The sequence below is a fragment of the Bombina bombina genome, chromosome 1 (genome assembly GCF_027579735.1).
Source record: "Bombina bombina isolate aBomBom1 chromosome 1, aBomBom1.pri, whole genome shotgun sequence".
Lineage (NCBI taxonomy): Eukaryota > Metazoa > Chordata > Amphibia > Anura > Bombinatoridae > Bombina > Bombina bombina.
Genome location: NC_069499.1, coordinates 1558706450 through 1558728489, shown reverse-complemented (window position 1 = coordinate 1558728489; position 22040 = coordinate 1558706450). Strand labels below are relative to the sequence as shown.

The 22040-nt window shown below is 38.6% G+C and overlaps 1 protein-coding gene across 2 annotated transcripts in view; it reads left to right on the top strand.

Annotated features, from left to right (window-relative positions):
- Positions 1 to 16405: 16405 nt before the first annotated feature.
- Positions 16406 to 22040, top strand: part of ST6GALNAC2 (ST6 N-acetylgalactosaminide alpha-2,6-sialyltransferase 2) — a 172875-nt gene continuing 167240 nt past the window's right edge. For both annotated transcript variants that reach the window (XM_053709498.1, XM_053709492.1), the window contains exon 1: positions 16406 to 16775. In XM_053709498.1, coding sequence (XP_053565473.1) covers positions 16675 to 16775 — 101 coding nt within the window. In that variant the 5' untranslated portion in view covers positions 16406 to 16674. The remainder of the gene's footprint in view (positions 16776 to 22040) is intronic.

Genomic DNA, 22040 nt, shown 5'->3' with positions numbered 1-22040 from the left:
CTGTAATGAGAAGGGGTGTGGTCTAATTACATCAACACCCTATATCAGGTGTGCATAATTATTAGGCAACTTCCTTTGCTTTGGCAAAATGGGTCAAAAGAAGGACTTGACAGGCTCAGAAAAGTCAAAAATAGTGAGATATCTTGCAGAGGGATGCAGCACTCTTAAAATTGCAAAGCTTCTGAAGCGTGATCATCGAACAATCAAGCGTTTCATTCAAAATAGTCAACAGGGTCGCAAGAAGCGTGTGGAAAAACCAAGGCGCAAAATAACTGCCCATGAACTGAGAAAAGTCAAGCGTGCAGCTGTCAAGATGCCACTTGCCACCAGTTTGGCCATATTTCAGAGCTGCAACATCACTGGAGTGCCCAAAAGCACAAGGTGTGCAATACTCAGAGACATGGCCAAGGTAAGAAAGGCTGAAAGACGACCACCACTGAACAAGACACACAAGCTGAAACGTCAAGACTGGGCCAAGAAATATCTCAAGACTGATTTTCTCAAGAAAGGTTTTATGGACTGATGAAATGAGAGTGAGTCTTGATGGGCCAGATGGATGGGCCCGTGGCTGGATTGGTAAAGGGCAGAGAGCTCCAGTCCGACTCAGACGCCAGCAAGGTGGAGGTGGAGTACTGGTTTGGGCTGGTATCATCAAAGATGAGCTTGTGGGGCCTTTTCGGGTTGAGGATGGAGTCAAGCTCAACTCCCAGTCCTACTGCCAGTTTCTGGAAGACACCTTCTTCAAGCAGTGGTACAGGAAGAAGTCTGCATCCTTCAAGAAAAACATGATTTTCATGCAGGACAATGCTCCATCACACGCGTCCAAGTACTCCACAGCGTGGCTGGCAAGAAAGGGTATAAAAGAAGAAAATCTAATGACATGGCCTCCTTGTTCACCTGATCTGAACCCCATTGAGAACCTGTGGTCCATCATCAAATGTGAGATTTACAAGGAGGGAAAACAGTACACCTCTCTGAACAGTGTCTGGGAGGCTGTGGTTGCTGCTGCACGCAATGTTGATGGTGAACAGATCAAAACACTGACAGAATCCATGGATGGCAGGCTTTTGAGTGTCCTTGCAAAGAAAGGTGGCTATATTGGTCACTGATTTGTTTTTGTTTTGTTTTTGAATGTCAGAAATGTATATTTGTGAATGTTGAGATGTTATATTGGTTTCACTGGTAAAAATAAATAATTGAAATGGGTATATATTTGTTTTTTGTTAAGTTGCCTAATAATTATGCACAGTAATAGTCACCTGCACACACAGATATCCCCCTAAAATAGCTAAAACTAAAAACAAACTAAAAACTACTTCCAAAACTATTCAGCTTTGATATTAATGAGTTTTTTGGGTTCATTGAGAACATGGTTGTTGTTCAATAATAAAATTAATCCTCAAAAATACAACTTGCCTAATAATTCTGCACTCCCTGTATATATACTGGGTACAAGAGTCCTGTTACTGGGGCAGTATAAGGACATATATATATATAAATATATATATATATATATATATATATATATATATATATATATATATATTTATTTATATTTATAAAATCCTTATACTGCCCCAGTGACAGGACTCTTGTACCCAGTATATATATATACACCCAGAGACAAGCAGAATACACTTTTTAATAATGTTTAATACACACACTGTCTGACACTAAAGTAGCCAGCCATCATAGCAAGCCACTATCCTGACACCCAGAGACAAGCAGACAGTATATGTATTAAACATTATTAAAAAATGTATTCTGTTTGTCTCTGGGTGTCAGGATAGTGGCTTGCTATGGCTGTCTACTTTAGTGTCAGGCAGTGTATGTATTAAACAACAGCATGCTGCTTACTTTCCATCTGTCTGTTCTGAATATTTTCTCTCTCCCCTTGCCATAGAAACACAGATCTGCAATTAAAGGTAAAGAAAAAAAAAAAAAAACTGCTTGTTGAACTGTTTACTGTGGCAATATCATGAGGGCTGGAGCACTGTAATCAGTTCAACAAGCAGTTTCTTTTTTTTTCTTTACCTTTAATTCCAGATCTGTGTTTCTAGGACAAGGGGAGAGAGAAAGTATTCAGAACAGACAGATGAAAAGTAAGCAGCGCTGTACTGTACGGTAGCACTAGTTTTTCCCTGAAATCTGAGCCTTGCTAGCACTTACCCTCCCTGTGCTGCTGCTGCCCCCCTCACTGACTGTTCTCTCCCCGGGCCGGGCTGGACAAATGCCTCTCACTGAGCTCCTCTCAGCTCAACGACTATCTCCGCAATGAGATTTCGCGCCGTTGAGCTGGGAGGAGCTTGTCAAGCGTCATCATGTGACTGTGAGTGATGACGCTCTTCTGTGTCACTGGCTGCTGCCTGTCTCTCTCGGTAACACCTTCCACAGCTCGCACAGGCTGAAGTGTGCGATCAGCAGAGTATGGGGATGGGGAGGCTGGAAGCTGTGCAGCAGGCAAATTTAGTATGCGCATAGACACACTGCCATAGTTTAGCTACCGCACGTGCGGTTGTACTGTCTACTGTGTAATAATAAAAAAAATAATAATAATTTTTAACATTATTAAAAAACTGTTTGGATTTTATTGTTTTCTGGGGGTCAAAAAATATATAATTTTTCCAGTAGGGGGCTATTGGAAAAATTATATTTTTTTTCTTCTGTTTTTTTTTTTCTTTCTTCTCTGGGCTGCTGGTGGGGGGCACGTGCGAGTGTGCTCAAATGGAGGAGCCTCCACTGACTGATTTACAGAGAGCCTTAGAATAGATTTCCCATAGGTGAAAACATGGTGTCATCAGGCAATACTCCCTTCACATCCCTCAGACACTGTACTCAGAGAGGAACTGGGCTTCAATATGCTTAGAAGCACCTTTCACATAAGAAAATCAAGCACATCTTGCTTCACCACCTCCACAAGAAGGCAAAGTTTGTAAAACTAAGGTATGAGTGAGGTGGGAGGTATATTTATAGGCATTTTGAGGTTTGGGAAACTTTGCCCCCTCCTGGTAGCAATGTATATCCCATACGTCACTAGCTCATGGACTCTTGCCACTTGCATAAAAGAAATTTGCTTGTGTGTTGAGTTATGGATTGAATAAACTGTGTCTGGTCGGGGATATTCTAGAGCCATGGTCGGGATTCTTTTTTCGCCCTAGAAAGCAAACTACTCTTGTGATGTAACTCGTTTCACGTCATGCGTCACTATTGCAAAGCTGACAAGTTTTGGATTTTTTTTTTTGCAGTTTAGATTGTTTTGTGTCTTGACATTCTAGTCAAAATGTAAATGCACGTAGATAAATTTCATCTTTGTATAGAAACGTATTTGCACTATACGTGTATTAGCGAAAATGCTTCTAGTCAAATCACTGTTTTAGTGTTAGCATTTTTCTCTGCACGTGCATGTGAAGCATTGCTAGATATTCTCAGTGCACCAGAATGTTAAATACTACAGCTGCTCAGGGAGCCAGTGGGGCTTGTATCATGTCAATCATGATTAGTCGTGCATTCCTGCACCGGAGATAACTGTAGCATTGGTTTTAAGGCCTTTTTTCTTTCATGATTTAGGTAGAACATACAATTTAAAACAACTTTTCAGTTTACTTAAATGATCAATTTTTTTTGATTCTCTTGGAATCATTTGTTGAAGGAGCAGCAATGCACTACTGGTTTCTAACTGAAAACATGGGTGAGCCAATGACAATCAGTGTATATATGCAGCCACCAATCAGCAGCTAGAACCAATGCTCTTTACTGTTTCTGAGCTTTCCTAGAGAAACCTTTCAGCAAAGGTCTCTCTCTCTCCCTCCCCCTCTCTCTCTCTCTCTCTCTCTCTCTCTCTCTTTCCCTCCCTCCCTCCCTCCCTCCCTCTCTCTCTCTCTCTCTCTCTCGTCCTGCGTTGTTTCACCCCCTGCGCGTGCGATCAGCTGCAAGAGTTTGTCTGAACTGCGCATGACGGCTTCAGACTAGGGGGCCCATTTATCAAAGGGCTTGCGGACCTGATCCGACACTGCGGATCAGGTCCGCAAGACCTCGCTAAATGCGGAGAGCAATACGCTCTCCGCATTTAACATTGCACCAGCAGCTCACAAGAGCTGCTGGTGCAACGCCGCCCCCTGCTGACTCGCGGCCAATCGGCCGCCAGCAGGGAGCTGTCAATCAACCCGATCGTATTCGATCGGGTTGATTTCCGGCGGTTCCTGTCCGCCTGCTCAGAGCAGGCGGACAGGGTTATGGAGCAGCGGTCTTTAGACCGCTGCTTCATAACTTGTGTTTCTGGCGAGTCTGAAGACTCGCCAGAAACACGGCCCTTCAAGCTCCATACGGAGCTTGATAAATGGGCCTGAAACTCTTGTCTTTTATAATATAGGATAATAATAATAATAAATTTCTCTCTCTCTCTCTCTCTCTCTCTCTCTCTCTCTCTCTCTCTCTCTCGTCCTGCGTTGTTTCACCCCCTGCGCGTGCGATCAGCTGCAAGAGTTTGTCTGAACTGCGCATGACGGCTTCAGACAAACTCTTGTCTTTTATAATATAGGATAATAATAATAAATTTGTCTTTCTGCCACTAGAGGACCAAATGGTTATCATTTTCATTATTATTATCTGTATTTTGCAGAGCACCAACAGATTCTGCAGTGCTCTAAGTCTGCAGCTACTTGAGAAATATAATGATATAATCTTATTTTGTTTGAACTTTCAAAAAATACAAAGGATTTTACTCATAAAATCACAATCACTCCCTTCACCTACAGAAATATTAGTTTAAATGGTTTTCTACAATTTCAAGAATATTCTGCAACCTTTTCAAAAGCTGCAGTTTCCCTGTGACCTTTTTAAAAACTCTAGTTTGGGGGCGATTTATCAAGCTGAGGCGGACAGGGGCGCACATACACGTCCCTGTCTGCCGCAGCTTGCCTCTGGCGGGCTGAATTCCCCTGGTGGAATTCAGCATTGCACACGAGCGCTAATTTGCACTTGCGTGCAATCCCGCCCCCTGCCCGCGCACAGCCAACCATGCGCGGGCAGGAGCTGTCAATCTCCCCGGTCGAACTAAACCCCGGAGATGGAATTTCGCCACTTTTAGAGGTGACGAAAGGTTAAGCAAGCAGCGGTTTGATGACCGCTGCTTGTTAAATACGGCGTGCAGGTTCTCTTGTGAGAACCTGCAGCCGTAGGGGCTCAAAGGCTGGCGAAAGCCTTTGATAAACTGACCCCATGACTGTGTCCCTTTTTTTAAAAACACCAGTATCACACGTGTGACCTTTCAAGATAAACAGGTCACTCAGGATTGTTCTTTAAACCTGCCTAGTCTGCATTTTTGATTTTTTGGTATTTGCTTTACAACAATCTGTCTCAAAAACTGTTGTAAAGTTCAAGCTTTTATTTCTTAAAACAATCATAGAAATAACTTGCAATTTGCAATAAAAAAAAGCTTTATTAGATGTAGATAAAATGTTATTCTTCATAAGAAAGTGCAATTAAAAACAAATACTTTGTAATATACTTTTATTATTTACTTTGCTTACAAATCGTGGCTCTCAAACTCTCCTAGACAGGTTGAAGTGGATATTTCAGGATTTAGGACCCTGACCAAGCAACATGCTATGGGGTTGATTTATCAACCCCTTCGGCAGGTTTTGCCTGCCTACGACTGCACAAGACTCACAAGAGAATCTGCAGTTCATATTTAACAAGCAGCGGTCATCAGACCGGACTCGTCTGACCGGGACGATTAACAGCTCTTGCCCATGTGTGATTGGCTGTGCTCGGGCAGGGGTCGGCATTGTATGCGAGTGCAAAATAGCGCTCATATGCAATGCTGAATTCCGTCAGTGGAATTCAGCCCGCCAGAGGAGAGCTGCGGCGGACAGGGGCACATATGTGCGCCCCTGTCCACCACAGCTGGATAAATCAACCCCTATGTCATAGCTGTGTAGTTGCCAATCACTGGCTGCAATCAGCTCTGGGTTCAGCAGTGTATTGCCAATTTGGATCTGACTTAAACTGTGTGCTTAATTCCTTTTTAGGGGTTAAACATATTGATATATGCAAACAATAGTGATACTGTTCGACTTCTAATGATTTATAGCATTGTCTTAGTGCATAGTTTTATCCATTTAAAGCTTGTAATACATGTAGTCATTCAATCTGATATTATTTTGATAAAAGTTATCACATGTCCTGTAATATCTTCAGTACATTGTAGTCCTTAGTATATGCATGGGCATGAGGAATGTGCACGTGCTGTGCATGTCCTATCTGCGTATGCCGGGGGGAGCTTAATGCTCAACACGTAAGGTGATAACTTTTTCAGAAGAGTTTTTGCAATAAAAACTTTTGTGCTTTGCAAATTTGACTTTTATGACCCTTAAAGGGACATGAAAACCAAACTTTTTATTTCATGTTTCAGATAGAGCTCCAGGCTGTTCTCAGGACTCCCTAACAGACCTGATTTTCAGGATATCTGAAATAAAGTGCAGGTGCACAGGTGAAATAATCAGCTGATTAGTAAATATAATAATGAACCAGCTCTCACCCAAGGTAAACCTGAAAATCTGGCCCGTTCCCTTAATTATGTAATATGCTAAATTATTTTGGTATCCTTTGTCGAGGAACATGTCTAGGTACAAGTTAGCTGCTGATTGGTGTCTTCAGATATATGCCTCTTGTCATTGGCTCACTTGATATCTTCAGCTAGCTCCCAGTAGGGCATTGCTGCTCCTTCAACAAAGGATACCAACAGAATAAACTACATTTGATAAGGGGCAATATCAAATAAAGCTTTTCATTTTGCTTCTATTATGTAATTTGCTTTGTTCTTTTGGTGCCCTATGTTGAAAAGTATACTTAGGTAGGCTCAGGAGCAGCAGTGCACTACTGGGAGCTAGCTGCTGATTGGTGGCTGCACATATATGCTTCTTGTCATTCGCTCACCCAATGTGTTCAGCTAGCTCCCAGAAGTGTTGCTCCTTCATTTTACATAAAATGGAAAATTCAAGAACAAGGGGTCATGAGCTCAAGCTAAAGGGTAGTAGATTCAGGAGTAATTTGAGGAAGCACTTCTTTAGAGAAAGAGTGATTGATTTATGGAATAAACTTCCTCAAGAGGTAGTAGCAACAAACACTGTGGGGGACTTTAAAAATGCATGGGACAAGCATAGGGCTATCCTACGAACTAGATAAGTTTATACTGTTAGGTAAGGTCGGGCAGACTTGCTGGGCCTATGGCTCTTATCTGCCGTCAATATCTATGTCAATATCTATGTTTCAACAACAGATATCAAGAGAATGAAGCAAATTTGGTAATAGAAGTAAATTTGAAAATGGCTTAAAATTGTATGATTCAATCATGAAAGTAATATACTGGATTGCTAATTTTTTGTTAGGTTTTGAAGTTGACATAGGGGCCGATTTACTAACCCCCAAATGCTGCTATATGCAGCTGTTTCCGCGTGAGCCTTCAGGCGTTAAAGGGACACTAAACCCACATTTTTTCTTTCATGATTCAGGTAAATAATACAATTTTAAATAACATTCCAATTTACTTCTGTTATCTATTTTGCTTCATTCTTTTTCTTTATTTATCCTTTGTTGAAGAAATTGCAATGCACATGGGTGAGCCAATCACATGAGACATCTATGTGCAGCTTCCAATCAGCAGCTACTGAACATATCTAGATATGCTTTTCAGCAAGGGATATCAATAGAATGAAGCAAATTAGATAAGAGAAGTAAATTAGAAAGTTGTTTAAAATTGCATGCTTTTACTAAATCATGAAAGAAAAAATTTGGGTTTCATTTTCCTTTAAGAAGCAGCGGTCTTAAGACCGCTGTTAACTCGTAAGCCTCCTCTGAGGCGACGGATATCAATCCGCCCAATCGCATATGATCGGGTTGATTGACACCCCCTGCTAGTGGCCAATTGGTCGCGAATCTGCAGGGGGCAGCATTGCACAAGCAGTTCACCAGAACTGCTTGTGCAATGATAAATGCCAACAGCAAGGGTCAAGGGGACAGGTAGTGAGGCGAGAGCGCAGTATAAGTGCAGAAACTTCTTCCTCAGTAACAGGGGAGAAAGAGATAAATTTATGGCTATGTGGGTTGTGGTTGATTGCGAGCGTTTGAGGGGGGGAGAGAATGGAAGTATGTTGAGCGCTGATTTCATTTCTGATGGAGTCGATTTTGTTATTGAAGTGGCTGGCAAAGTCTTGAGCTGACAGAGAAGTTGTATTAGGGGGTGAGGGTGGGCGGAGAAGAGTATTGAACGTTTGAAGAAAGAGTAGAGATAAAAGTAGAGAAGTAACTCCCAGTAGTGCCATACTGCTCCTTCAACAAAGGATACTTGTAAAAATAAATAATTAATAGTTTGGACACAAATATTAATTTACTAATACAATATATTCAGAATTCAAATGCTGAATTTTCACATTTTGAACTAACTCAATCTCAACAATATTAAACAATAATTTTAAAAAACAATGTTACATAAATACAATCTTCCATTAAATATCACTTATAAAAAAAAAGTGCAAACAATGACTGTATAGAATATGACAATGAAAAAAGTAACTTTCTATCAGGGTTCTTTTGTTTGCACAGCTCAGTGTATGAAAACTTCATTGTCTGTCCCAAATTGTCCTCAACAAAAGCAAAAGCAGAAGGGAAACCTAGGTTTCAAAATGGCAGCACCCATTACTTTATAGAAACTCAGTGTATATTAGTACTATTATCTCTGAATTTACTTCTCTGATAAAAAAAATAATAATTATTGAACAATATCAGATTACAATCCAGAATGTGAAAAAGGTAAAAGATGATCTGCTTAATTGGTCAGTTAATAAGTTATTGAATCACTCCCTGAATCTTCACAAACACAAATTCTAAATAATTTCCAAAACTTAGAATATTTTATCTCTGAAGTAAAAAAAAGGCCCCTATATGTGGCCATTTTGTTCCTCTTCTATATATGATGATTGATGGCTCCTTTTGTATTTTTACTTGAGTGTAAAGAAGAGTTTATGACAGCATAAATAACTGGAATTGCTACATTCTGGGGAGGGGGGTTCTTTATTTTTCTGACATATCTGAGGTGACAAGGAAGTTCACAAATACGATAATATAAATTGTTTCATTATAAATGTATGGTCTGTAAACGTAATAGTGTCTACTATTATACTTTGACTAATATATTTATTTTGTAAAAAAAAAAAAAAGAAACTTAGTGGAACTGGAAAGCCCACAAATTTCCAAGGTAAATTTCCGCAAAAGGGGACAAACTACAGATAATTTAACATTTTATATTACAATCTCTTCCTGTGAAACAGGCAGCAATTTAGAGGTTTAGATAAAGTTTATTAATATAACAATGTTGGTTGTGCAAAGCTGGGGAATGGCTAGTAAAGGCGTTGTCTATCTTATTAAACAGTAACAATTTTAGTGTTGACTGTCCCTTTAAGCTCTTTTTTTTTTTTTTTACATTCCACGGTACAACTGTTTTTTTTTTCTTTTGTTGTTAACCTTTTAACGCCGTTATGCCGTTCCATTCCGTCATAATTACACTGGGCTTTAGAGCCGTTATGACGGAATAGAACGGCATAACGGTTTTCAGCTCCTGTGCCCCCTCCGTTATTTTGTTTGTTGTGGATCCGGTTGGGGGATGTGCCTAGCACCTCTGGCACTCCCCCAGGATCCAATCAGCATGGAGGGGGTGTATCGATTGTCCCCTGTAACACTGTAGCAGCCAATGAGTGGAATCATTGGCTGTTACAAGTGTATCCGCTTCCTCTCTGCTCTCAGTGCGATCTGAGAGAGAGAGGAAGACAGTTTAGTGTTGGTGTGTGCTGCAGAAAGCTAGAGAGGGAGAAAAAATATAGTTACAAACAATATATATATTTTTTTTGCTGCTGATCACAGAGCTGCTACTGTGATCAGCCTAATATAACTTGCTTAGCCTGTTAGGGCTTTGATCAGTGTTGATCAAAAGCGTTGGGGGTTTATTTGTGGGGGTTACAAATATATATATATATTGTTTTTGCTGCTGATCACTGAGCTGCTACTGTGATCAGCCTAATATCACAGTGATCAGCCTGTCAGGGCTTTGATCAGTGCCCAAAAGTTTATTTGTGGGGATCTTTAGTTATTATTAACCCCTTCCCTGCTGTTCCCAATCACTACCCTTCCCAGTTCCTTTTTTTTTTTAGTTTATAAAAAAAAAAAAAAAAAAAAAAATATATATAAAGAAAAAATCATAATTTAAAAAAAAAAAAAAAAAAAGGAATAGGGTGGGTGGGAATAGGTGGGTGGTAATTGGGAGGTGGTAATTGGGGTGGTTTAGTGGGATTTTGGGGAAGGTGAAGTGGTAATTGGTGGTGGTGAAGTGGTACTTTGTACTGAAAAAAATCCCTTATGGCACGCTATTCAGCAGAAGAGGCTTATGCCATTCTTGCCGCAGATTCAGGGAGTGAAACCCTCTCTGCTCTGTCTGACAGCGCAACCCTTACGGCATCAGATATAGAGCCCCTGAGTGATACATCTGATGCTGGTGCTCCCTGCCCGCCACCTAAAAGGAGGCGTCGCACAAATGACCAAAATTGGATACCCCCAAATTTCACTGCCCCAGAAATGCCAGAATTTACTGAGACTCCTGGCATAACAAGTGATGTTCCAGTATGTGAGCCAATAAACTATATGTCACTGATTCTGACAGATGCTATGTTTGAGCATATAGTTGCTCAAACAAATTTATATGCCAGCCAGTATCTGTCCAAAAATCCCCAATCTCTGTATGTCAGAAAAAATACCTGGCATCCCACTGACATACCAGAGATTAAAAAGTTTTGGGCCCTGACATTAATAATGGGGATTGTGAAGAAACCCAGCATTCGTTCATACTGGAGCCAGAACCCCATCCTGGCTACCCCTCTTTTTCCAGGGGTTATGAAGAGGGACAGATATGAACAATTGCTGCGGTTTCTCCATTTTAATGATAATACCAAGTGCCCCCCCAAAAATGACCCCCTGCATGACAGGTTATATAAACTAAGGCCCCTGATAAGCCACCTGTCCCAAAAATTTAAAGAAGTTTACATACCTGAGCAGGACATTTGCATTGATGAGTCCCTCATGAAATTTAAGGGGAGATTGCTTTTCAAGCAATATATACCATCCAAGAGGTCCCGCTATGGGGTAAAATTTTATAAGCTCTGTGAATGCAGTACTGGGTATACCTGGGCATTTCGCATCTACCAGGGAAAGGATAGCCACTTGGATCCACCTGGCTGCCCAGATTCAGTTGGCACAAGTGGGAAAATTGTGTGGGATCTCCTACTACCCCTGCTAAATAAAGGGTACCATTTGTGGCTCGATAATTTTTACACCAGCACAGAGCTATTAAAATTTTTGTTTTATTTTGAAACCGTGGCCTGTGGCACAACAAGAAAAAATCGCAAAGGTTTCCCCCAGAAGCTGACATATGGAAAAAAAAGTAGGGGCACAACGTCAGCTTTACGCCACAATGAGCTACTGGCCCTTCGGTACACTGATAAAAAAGATGTGTACATGCTCTCCACAATGCACGATGAAGCTACAGTGCCAGTGTCTGTGAAGGGAAGATCTGCACAGATCCGAAAGCCAAAGTGCATTGTGGAGTACAACAAAAACATGGGGGGGGTAGATTTAGCTGACCGGTGCCTGCAGCCATATCTAATTCAAAGAAAAACTAGAACTTGGTACAAAAAAGTAGCCTTTTATATTATGCAGATCGCAGTATATAATGCATATGTGCTGTACAAAAAAACAGGCACAGGGAAAACTTATACTTTTTTGGAATTTGTGTTAAATGTAACATCTGATATTTTGTTTAACCAGACCCCTAATCCTCCCACTGTTCAATCTGAAAATGTTGAGCGACTCTGTGGCAGGCATTTTCCCACTAGGATCCCCCCCACTGCCTGCAAATTAACACCCCAGAAAAGATGCAGAGTCTGCTATAAAAAAGGAGGGAGGAGGGATTCTAGTTACCATTGCCCTGACTGCCCCTCTCAACCTGGCCTCTGTATCACTGATTGCTTTCGAATATATCACACAGAGTTAAACTTTTAATTTGAAAGCAATCTGTATGTGTTCCTAATTTATTTTATTTTATTATTCTGTATTCCTAACTTCATAAATCCCCTGACCTTGTCCTGTCCCTTTATATGTTAAGCCCATCCACTCTAAGGCCATTATAAGTTATACAAAACAACTAAAATACTCCTTTTAGAATATCCTGAGTTATCTACTTTTGCAAATGGTATGTCATGAGGGGGGTAATTTTCATTCCTGGGCTGCCATACTGTCTCAAAGGCAACATAGGGCCAGAAAATCAATGTGCCAAATTTCTATGCAGACCCTATATTGGGCCCTGTAACTTCCTAAAACCACATAAAACCTGTGCATAGGGGGTATTGTTGCACTCATGGGAGATCACTGAACACAGATATGGGTGTATTATAGCAGTAAAAAATATAATGATGTTGATCTAAATAGAAAACATGCAAAGTCTGTGTGAAAAAAGCAAATAAAAAAATATGACCACTAAATTTGACCAGGTTTTGTGACTAAGTGGCTACAAAAAAAGACTAAACATAGTCCTTTTTTAATACCCTGGGTTGTCTACTTTTGCAAATGGTATGCCATGGTGGGGTAATTTTCATTCCTGCGCTGCCATACTGTCTCAAAGGCAACAAAGGTCCATAAAATCAATATGCCCAATTTCCATGCAAATTGGCAGACCCTATATTGGGCACTGTAACTTCCTAAAACCACATAAAACCTGTACATAGGGGGTATTGTTGTACTCATGGGACATCGCTGAACACAAAGATGGGTGTATTATAGCAGTAAAACATAAAAGGATGATATAAACAGCAAAAAGGCAGTGTTTTTGTGATAAACTAAAACTGAAATATGAACATTACCTTTGGCCAGATGTTGTGACTAAGTGGCTACAAACAAAGACTAAACATAGTCCTTTTTCAATACCCTGGGTTGTCTACTTTTATAAATGGTATGCCACGATGGGGTAATTTTCATTCCTGGGCTGCTATAATGTCTCAAAGAGGACAAAGTCCCATAAAATGAATGTGCCAATTTTCTATGTAAATGGGCAGATCCCATATTTGGCCCTGTAACATCTGTAAACCCCATAAAACCTGTACATGGGGGGTACTGTTTTACTCTTAGGACATTGACAAACACAAATATGTGTGTTTTATATCAGCAAAACATAAAAGGTTGATGACAGAAACAGCCAAAGGGCAGTGTTTGTGCAAAAAAACGCATACAAAAAAAAAGGAGCACTACATTTGGCCAGGTGTTGTGACTAAGGGGCTTCACAAAAATATGTGACATGGGCCTTTTGAAATACCCTAGGGTGTCTTCTTTTGAAAATGGTATGCCATGATGGGGTAATTTTCATTCCTGGGCTGCTATAATGTCTCAAAGAGGACATAGGCACAGAAAATTAAGGTGCCAAATTTCCATGCATAAAAACTGAAATGGGCAGACCCCATATTTGGCCCTGTAACTTCTGTAAACCCCATAAAACCTGTACATGGGGGGTACTGTTTTACTCGTAGGACCTTGACAAACACTAATATGTGTGTTTTATAGCAGCAAAACATAAAAGGTTGATGACAGAGACAGCCAAAGTGCAGTGTTTGTGCAAAAAAACGCATGCAAAAAAAATCACCATTACATTTGGCCAGGTGTTGTGACTAAGGGGCTTCACAAAAATATGTGACATGGGCCTTTTGAAATACCCTAGGGTGTCTTCTTTTGAAAATGGTATGCCATGATGGGGTAATTTTCATTCCTGGGCTGCTATAACGTCTTAAAGAGGACATAGGCACAGAAAATTAAGGTGCCAAATTTCCATGCATAAAAACTGAAATGGGCAGACCCCATATTTGGCCCTGTAACTTCTGTAAACCCCATAAAACCTGTACATGGGGGGTACTGTTTTACTCGTAGGACCTTGACAAACACTAATATGTGTGTTTTATAGCTGCAAAACATAAAAGGTTGATGACAGAGACAGCCAAAGTGCAGTGTTTGTGCAAAAAACGCATGCAAAAAAAATCACCATTACATTTGGCCAGGTGTTGTGACTAAGGGGCTTCACAAAAATATGTGACATGGGCCTTTTGAAATACCCTAGGGTGTCTTCTTTTGAAAATGGTATGCCATGATGGGGTAATTTTCATTCCTGGGCTGCTATAACGTCTTAAAGAGGACATAGGCACAGAAAATTAAGGTGCCAAATTTCCATGCATAAAAACTGAAATGGGCAGACCCCATATTTGGCCCTGTAACTTCTGTAAACCCCATAAAACCTGTACATGGGGGGTACTGTTTTACTCGTAGGACCTTGACAAACACTAATATGTGTGTTTTATAGCTGCAAAACATAAAAGGTTGATGACAGAGACAGCCAAAGTGCAGTGTTTGTGCAAAAAACGCATGCAAAAAAAATCACCATTACATTTGGCCAGGTGTTGTGACTAAGGGGCTTCACAAAAATATGTGACATGGGCCTTTTGAAATACCCTAGGGTGTCTTCTTTTGAAAATGGTATGCCATGATGGGGTAATTTTCATTCCTGGGCTGCTATAACGTCTTAAAGAGGACATAGGCACAGAAAATTAAGGTGCCAAATTTCCATGCATAAAAACTGAAATGGGCAGACCCCATATTTGGCCCTGTAACTTCTGTAAACCCCATAAAACCTGTACATGGGGGGTACTGTTTTACTCGTAGGACCTTGACAAACACTAATATGTGTGTTTTATAGCAGCAAAACATAAAAGGTTGATGACAGAGACAGCCAAAGTGCAGTGTTTGTGCAAAAAACGCATGCAAAAAAAATCACCATTACATTTGGCCAGGTGTTGTGACTAAGGGGCTTCACAAAAATATGTGACATGGGCCTTTTGAAATACCCTAGGGTGTCTTCTTTTGAAAATGGTATGCCATGATGGGGTAATTTTCATTCCTGGGCTGCTATAACGTCTTAAAGAGGACATAGGCACAGAAAATTAAGGTGCCAAATTTCCATGCATAAAAACTGAAATGGGCAGACCCATATTTGGCCCTGTAACTTCTGTAAACCCCATAAAACCTGTACATGGGGGGTACTGTTTTACTCGTAGGACCTTGACAAACACTAATATGTGTGTTTTATAGCAGCAAAACATAAAAGGTTGATGACAGAGACAGCCAAAGTGCAGTGTTTGTGCAAAAAACGCATGCAAAAAAAATCACCATTACATTTGGCCAGGTGTTGTGACTAAGGGGCTTCACAAAAATATGTGACATGGGCCTTTTGGAATACCCTAGGGTGTCTTCTTTTGAAAATGGTATGCCATGATGGGGTAATTTTCATTCCTGGGCTGCTATAATGTCTCAAAGAGGACATAGGCACAGAAAATTAAGGTGCCAAATTTCCATGCATAAAGACTGAAATGGGCAGACCCCATATTTGGCCCAGTAACTCCTGTAAACCCCGTGAAACCTGTACATGGGGGGTACTGTTGTACTCGTAGGACATTGACAAACACAAATATGTGTGTTTTATAGCAGTAAAACATAAAAGCTTGATGACAGAAACAGCCAAAGTGCAGTGTTTGTGTAAAAAACGCATACAACAAAAATGACCACTACATTTGGCCAGGTGTTGTGACTAAGGGGCTTCACAAAAAGACGTGACATGGCCCTTTTGGAATACCCTAGGGTGTCTACTTTTGTAAATGGTATGCCATGATGGGGTCATTTTCATTCCTGGGCTGCTATAATGTATGAAAGGCAACTTAAGCCCAGAAAATGAATGTGCCAGATTTCTATGTAAATGGGTAGGCCGTATGTTGGGCCTTGTAAATTCCAGAAAACTCAGAAAACCTGTACATGGGGGGTATCGTTATACTCATGGGACATCGCTTAACACAAGTATGGGTGTTTTATTGCAGTAACATATATCAGGATGATGATATTCACAATAAAATCATTTGGAAAGCTTCAAATTTCTTAATTTCTCACACTTACTTTGATTTTTTTTATATAAAATTATAGTTGAGAAATAAATCTTTTATGCCAAAAGAAAGCCCTATCTGTCCTCTAAAAAACAATATATAATTAGTGTGGGTGCACTTAATGTGAAAGGGGTAAATTATGGTTGAAAAGACATATAGCTGAAATTCAAGGTTTCGTTTACGTTCAGAACTTGAACAATTGCCTATGTCATGAAAGGGTTAAGCACTCGCCTCTCTTGTTGCTCAGTGGGGCTGAGGGCTGTAACGAGTGGGAGGAGCTTTAGTCACTATTCCCAAACACTCAGCTAGGATCAAGTTAGTACAACATTCTACTCAACAGCAGCTGAGCACTTTTCCCACTCCCCAAAAAAACAAAACCAAAACAATATTGGGTGAGGGTGGGTAATTTTATCTAAATACTGGTACAGTTGTCCTTTTATTGGTTACTATAGAAATATTAATGTGGCGGTTCTGCTTATTTCTAATTCTCTACTTGCAGAATCTCCCTGAATGATTATTTTTTTATACCGCTCACTCCCATTCATTCTTCTGCGGCAGCCCAGCTAATTATATTGGATAAATCTAGTTTTTCAGTTTTTTTTAATAAATGCGTCCACGTGCGTTAAAATGGTTTTGTTTGGTGGCAACGTTGGCTGTGAGCGCTGTTTTCTATGGGCATTATTATACGTCGTTGGTGCCCCCAAACAGGTAAGGAGTTTGAAAAGGGTGGTGATGATGGGGGAGAATTTATCTGTATTAACCCCAGGGCTGCCAGGTGAGCATTACATATCTCCTGGCAGCACAGGGGTTAAAGATGTTAACAAAATGCCTCTTTGTACTATTCACCTGTTGCTGACTTCTCTTTTTTTAGTGACTAATCTCAAAGTTTTGTGGCAATTGCTATAAAGCCCTCCAGAAGGAAGGATTTAAAAGACTAGTCTGTACCTTAACCCCATGACTGCCAGTAATGTTAGCATATATTACAGAACATTTGGAACAGTTTGGTGTTTTTATTATCAGTGTATAGATACTCTGCACCATTGTTCATTGCAGACTGTATAACCAATATGAAGATTGATTCTCCTGCAAGTTTTTTTTATTATATATCCCAGCACTTTTTTAACACTTCAGCTGTGGGAAACTTAAAACCCTATGATTGTGCAGATAAAGAGTAAAAAGAGGGGTGAAGAGAGTGCAGGAATTTAATGGGGTAACATAAAAGGATGTGTGTTAAATGGGACATAACTTTCCTACTTCAAAAGAAAAGCTGGGGGCTGCACTGGAATCCTCTGATGGTCAAAAGTTGGCAGCAAGTTCATTCTATAGTTAATAGAATAAGGGGATTTATTCATAGAATGATACAAACTAAATGATAGTTTTTAAAGTTGCTGCATTAATAATTACAAGTGAACAGTGCAACATGATGACTACACAGGCACTCACTCCTATTATACAGTGCACACCTAATATACAGGCACTCACTCCTATTATACAGTGTGCACCTAATATACAGGCACTCACTCCTATTATACAGTGTGCACCTAATATACAGGCATTCACTCCTATTATACAGTGTGCACCTAATATACCGGCACTCACTCCTATTATACAGTGTGCACCTAATATACAGGCACTCACTCATATTATACAGTGTGCATCTAATGTACAGGCACTCACTCCTATTATACAGTGTGCATCTAATGTACAGGCACTCACTCCTATTATACAGTGTGCACCTAATGTACAGGCACTCACTCCTATTATACAGTGTGCACCTAATGTACAGGCACTCACTCCTATTATACAGTGTGCACCTAATGTACAGGCACTCACTCCTATTCTACAGTGTGCACCTAATGTACAGGCACTCACTCCTATTATACAGTGTGCACCTAATGTACAGGCACTCACTCCTATTATACAGTGTGCACCTAATGTACAGGCACTCACTCCTATTATACAGTGTGCACCTAATGTACAGGCACTCACTCCTATTATACAGTGTGCACCTAATGTACAGGCACTCACTCCTATTATACAGTGTGCACCTAATGTACAGGCACTCACTCCTATTATACAGTGTGCAAGTAATGTACAGGCACTCACTCCTATTATACAGTGTGCACCTAATGTACAGGCACTCACTCCTATTATACAGTGTGCACCTAATATACAGGCACTCACTCCTATTATACAGTGCGCACCTAATGTGCAGATACTTTATACTCTCATACAGTGCAGAGTGCTCAATGTCAGTCTGTCTATTAATTACAAGAGTTTTATCAATACTCTATATCATTATTACGTGAAGTGTGGTTATTATCTCTGTATTTATATTCAGATCATTATGCAGTGCAGCATGATTATTATCTGTGTGTGTATATACTTAATATCATTATACAGCGCAGCATGATTATTATCTGTGTGTATATACTCAATATCATTATACAGCGCAGCATGATTATTATCTGTGTGTATATACTCAATATCATTATACAGTGCAGCATGATTATTATCTGTGTGTATATACTTAATATCATTATACAGCGCAGCATGATTATTATCTGTGTGTATATACTCAATATCATTATACAGCGCAGCATGATTATTATCTGTGTGTATATACTCAATATCATTATACAGCGCAGCATGATTATTATCTGTGTGTATATACTCAATATCATTATACAGTGCAGCATGATTATTATATGTGTGTATATACTCAATATCATTATACAGTGCAGCATGATTATTATATGTGTGTATATACTCAATATCATTATACAGTGCAGCATGATTATTATATGTGTGTATATACTCAATATCATTATACAGCGCAGCATGATTATTATCTGTGTGTATATACTCAATATCATTATACAGCGCAGCATGATTATTACCTGTGTGTATATACTTAATATCATTATACAGCGCAGCATGATTATTATCTGTGTGTATATACTTAATATCATTATACAGTGCAGCGTGATTATTATCTGTGTGTATATACTTAATATCATTATACAGTGCAGCATGATTATTATCTGTGTGTATATACTCAGATCATTATACAGTGCAGCATGATTATTATCTGTGTGTATATACTCAATATCATTATACAGTGCAGCATGATTATCTGTGTGTATATACTTAATATCATTATACAGCGCAGCATGATTATTATCTGTGTGTATATACTCAGATCATTATACAGTGCAGCATGATTATTATCTGTGTGTATATACTCAGATCATTATACAGTGCAGCATGATTATTATCTGTGTGTATATACTTAATATCATTATACAGTGCAGCATGATTATTATCTGTGTACAGATACTCAGATCATTATACAGTGCAGCGTGATTATTACCTGTGTGTATATACTTAATATCATTATACAGTGCAGCATGATTATTATCTGTGTGTATATACTCAATATCATTATACAGTGCAGCATGATTATTACCTGTGTGTATATACTTAATATCATTATACAGTGCAGCATGATTATTATCTGTGTACAGATACTCAGATCATTATACAGTGCAGCATGATTATTACCTGTGTGTATATACTTAATATCATTATACAGTGCAGCATGATTATTATCTGTGTGTGTGTATATACTTAATATCATTATGCAGTGCAGCATGATTATTATCTGTGTGTGTATATACTCAATATCATTATACAGTGCAGCATGATTATTATCTGTGTGTGTATATACTCTATATCATTATACAGTGCAGCATGATTATTATCTGTGTGTATATACTCAATATCATTATACAGTGCAGCATGATTATCTGTGTGTATATACTCAATATCATTATACAGTGCAGCATGATTATTATCTGTGTACAGATACTCAGATCATTATACAGTGCAGCATGATTATTATCTGTGTGTGTATATACTTAATATCATTATGCAGTGCAGCATGATTATCTGTGTGTATATACTCAATATCATTATACAGCGCAGCATGATTATTATCTGTGTGTATATACTCAATATCATTATACAGTGCAGCATGATTATTATCTGTGTGTATATACTCAATATCATTATACAGTGCAGCATGATTATTATCTGTGTGTATATACTTAATATCATTATACAGTGCAGCATGATTATTATCTGTGTGTATATACTTAATATCATTATACAGTGCAGCATGATTATTATCTGTGTGTATATACTTAATATCATTATACAGTGCAGCATGATTATTATATGTGTGTGTATATACTTAATATCATTATACAGTGCAGCATGATTATTATCTGTGTGTATATACTTAATATCATTATACAGTGCAGCATGATTATTATCTGTGTGTATATACTCAATATCATTATACAGTGCAGCATGATTATTATCTGTGTGTATATACTTAATATCATTATACAGTGCAGCATGATTATTATCTGTGTGTATATACTTAATATCATTATACAGTGCAGCATGATTATTATCTGTGTGTGTATATACTCAATATCATTATACAGTGCAGCATGATTATTATCTGTGTGTATATACTCAATATCATTATACAGTGCAGAATGATTATCTGTGTGTATATACTCAATATCATTATACAGTGCAGCATGATTATTATCTGTGTACAGATACTCAGATCATTATACAGTGCAGCATGATTATTATCTGTGTGTATATACTCAATATCATTATACAGTGCAGCATGATTATTATCTGTGTGTATATACTCAAAATCATTATACAGTGCAGCATGATTATCTGTGTGTATATACTCTATATCATTATACAGTGCAGCATGATTATTATCTGTGTACAGATACTCAGATCATTATACAGTGCAGCATGATTATTATCTGTGTGTATATACTCAATATCATTATACAGTGCAGCATGATTATTATCTGTGTGTATATACTCAATATCATTATACAGTGCAGCATGATTATCTGTGTGTATATACTCTATATCATTATACAGTGCAGCATGATTATCTGTGTACAGATACTCAGATCATTATACAGTGCAGCATGATTATTATCTGTGTGTATATACTCAATATCATTATACAGTGCAGCATGATTATTATCTGTGTGTATATACTCAATATCATTATACAGTGCAGCATGATTATTATCTGTGTGTATATACTCTATATCATTATACAGTGCAGCATGATTATTATCTGTGTGTATATACTCTATATCATTATACAGTGCAGCATGATTATCTGTGTGTATATACTCAATATCATTATACAGTGCAGCATGATTATTATCTGTGTGTATATACTCAATATCATTATACAGTGCAGCATGATTATTATCTGTGTGTATATACTCAATATCATTATACAGTACAGCATGATTATTATCTGTGTGTATATACTCAATATCATTATACAGTACAGCATGATTATTATCTGTGTGTATATACTCAATATCATTATACAGTGCAGCATGATTATTATCTGTGTGTATATACTCAATATCATTATACAGTGCAGCATGATTATCTGTGTGTATATACTCAGATCATTATACAGTGCAGCATGATTATTATCTGTGTGTATATACTCAATATCATTATACAGTGCAGCGTGATTATTATCTGTGTGTATATACTCAATATCATTATACAGTGCAGCATGATTATTATCTGTGTGTATATACTCAATATCATTATACAGTGCAGCATGATTATTATCTGTGTGTATATACTCAATATCATTATACAGTGCAGCATGATTATTATCTGTGTGTATATACTTAATATCATTATACAGTGCAGCATGATTATTATCTGTGTGTATATACTCAATATCATTATACAGTGCAGCATGATTATTATCTGTGTGTATATACTCAATATCATTATACAGTGCAGCATGATTATTATCTGTGTGTATATACTCAATATCATTATACAGTGCAGCATGATTATTATCTGTGTGTATATACTCAATATCAT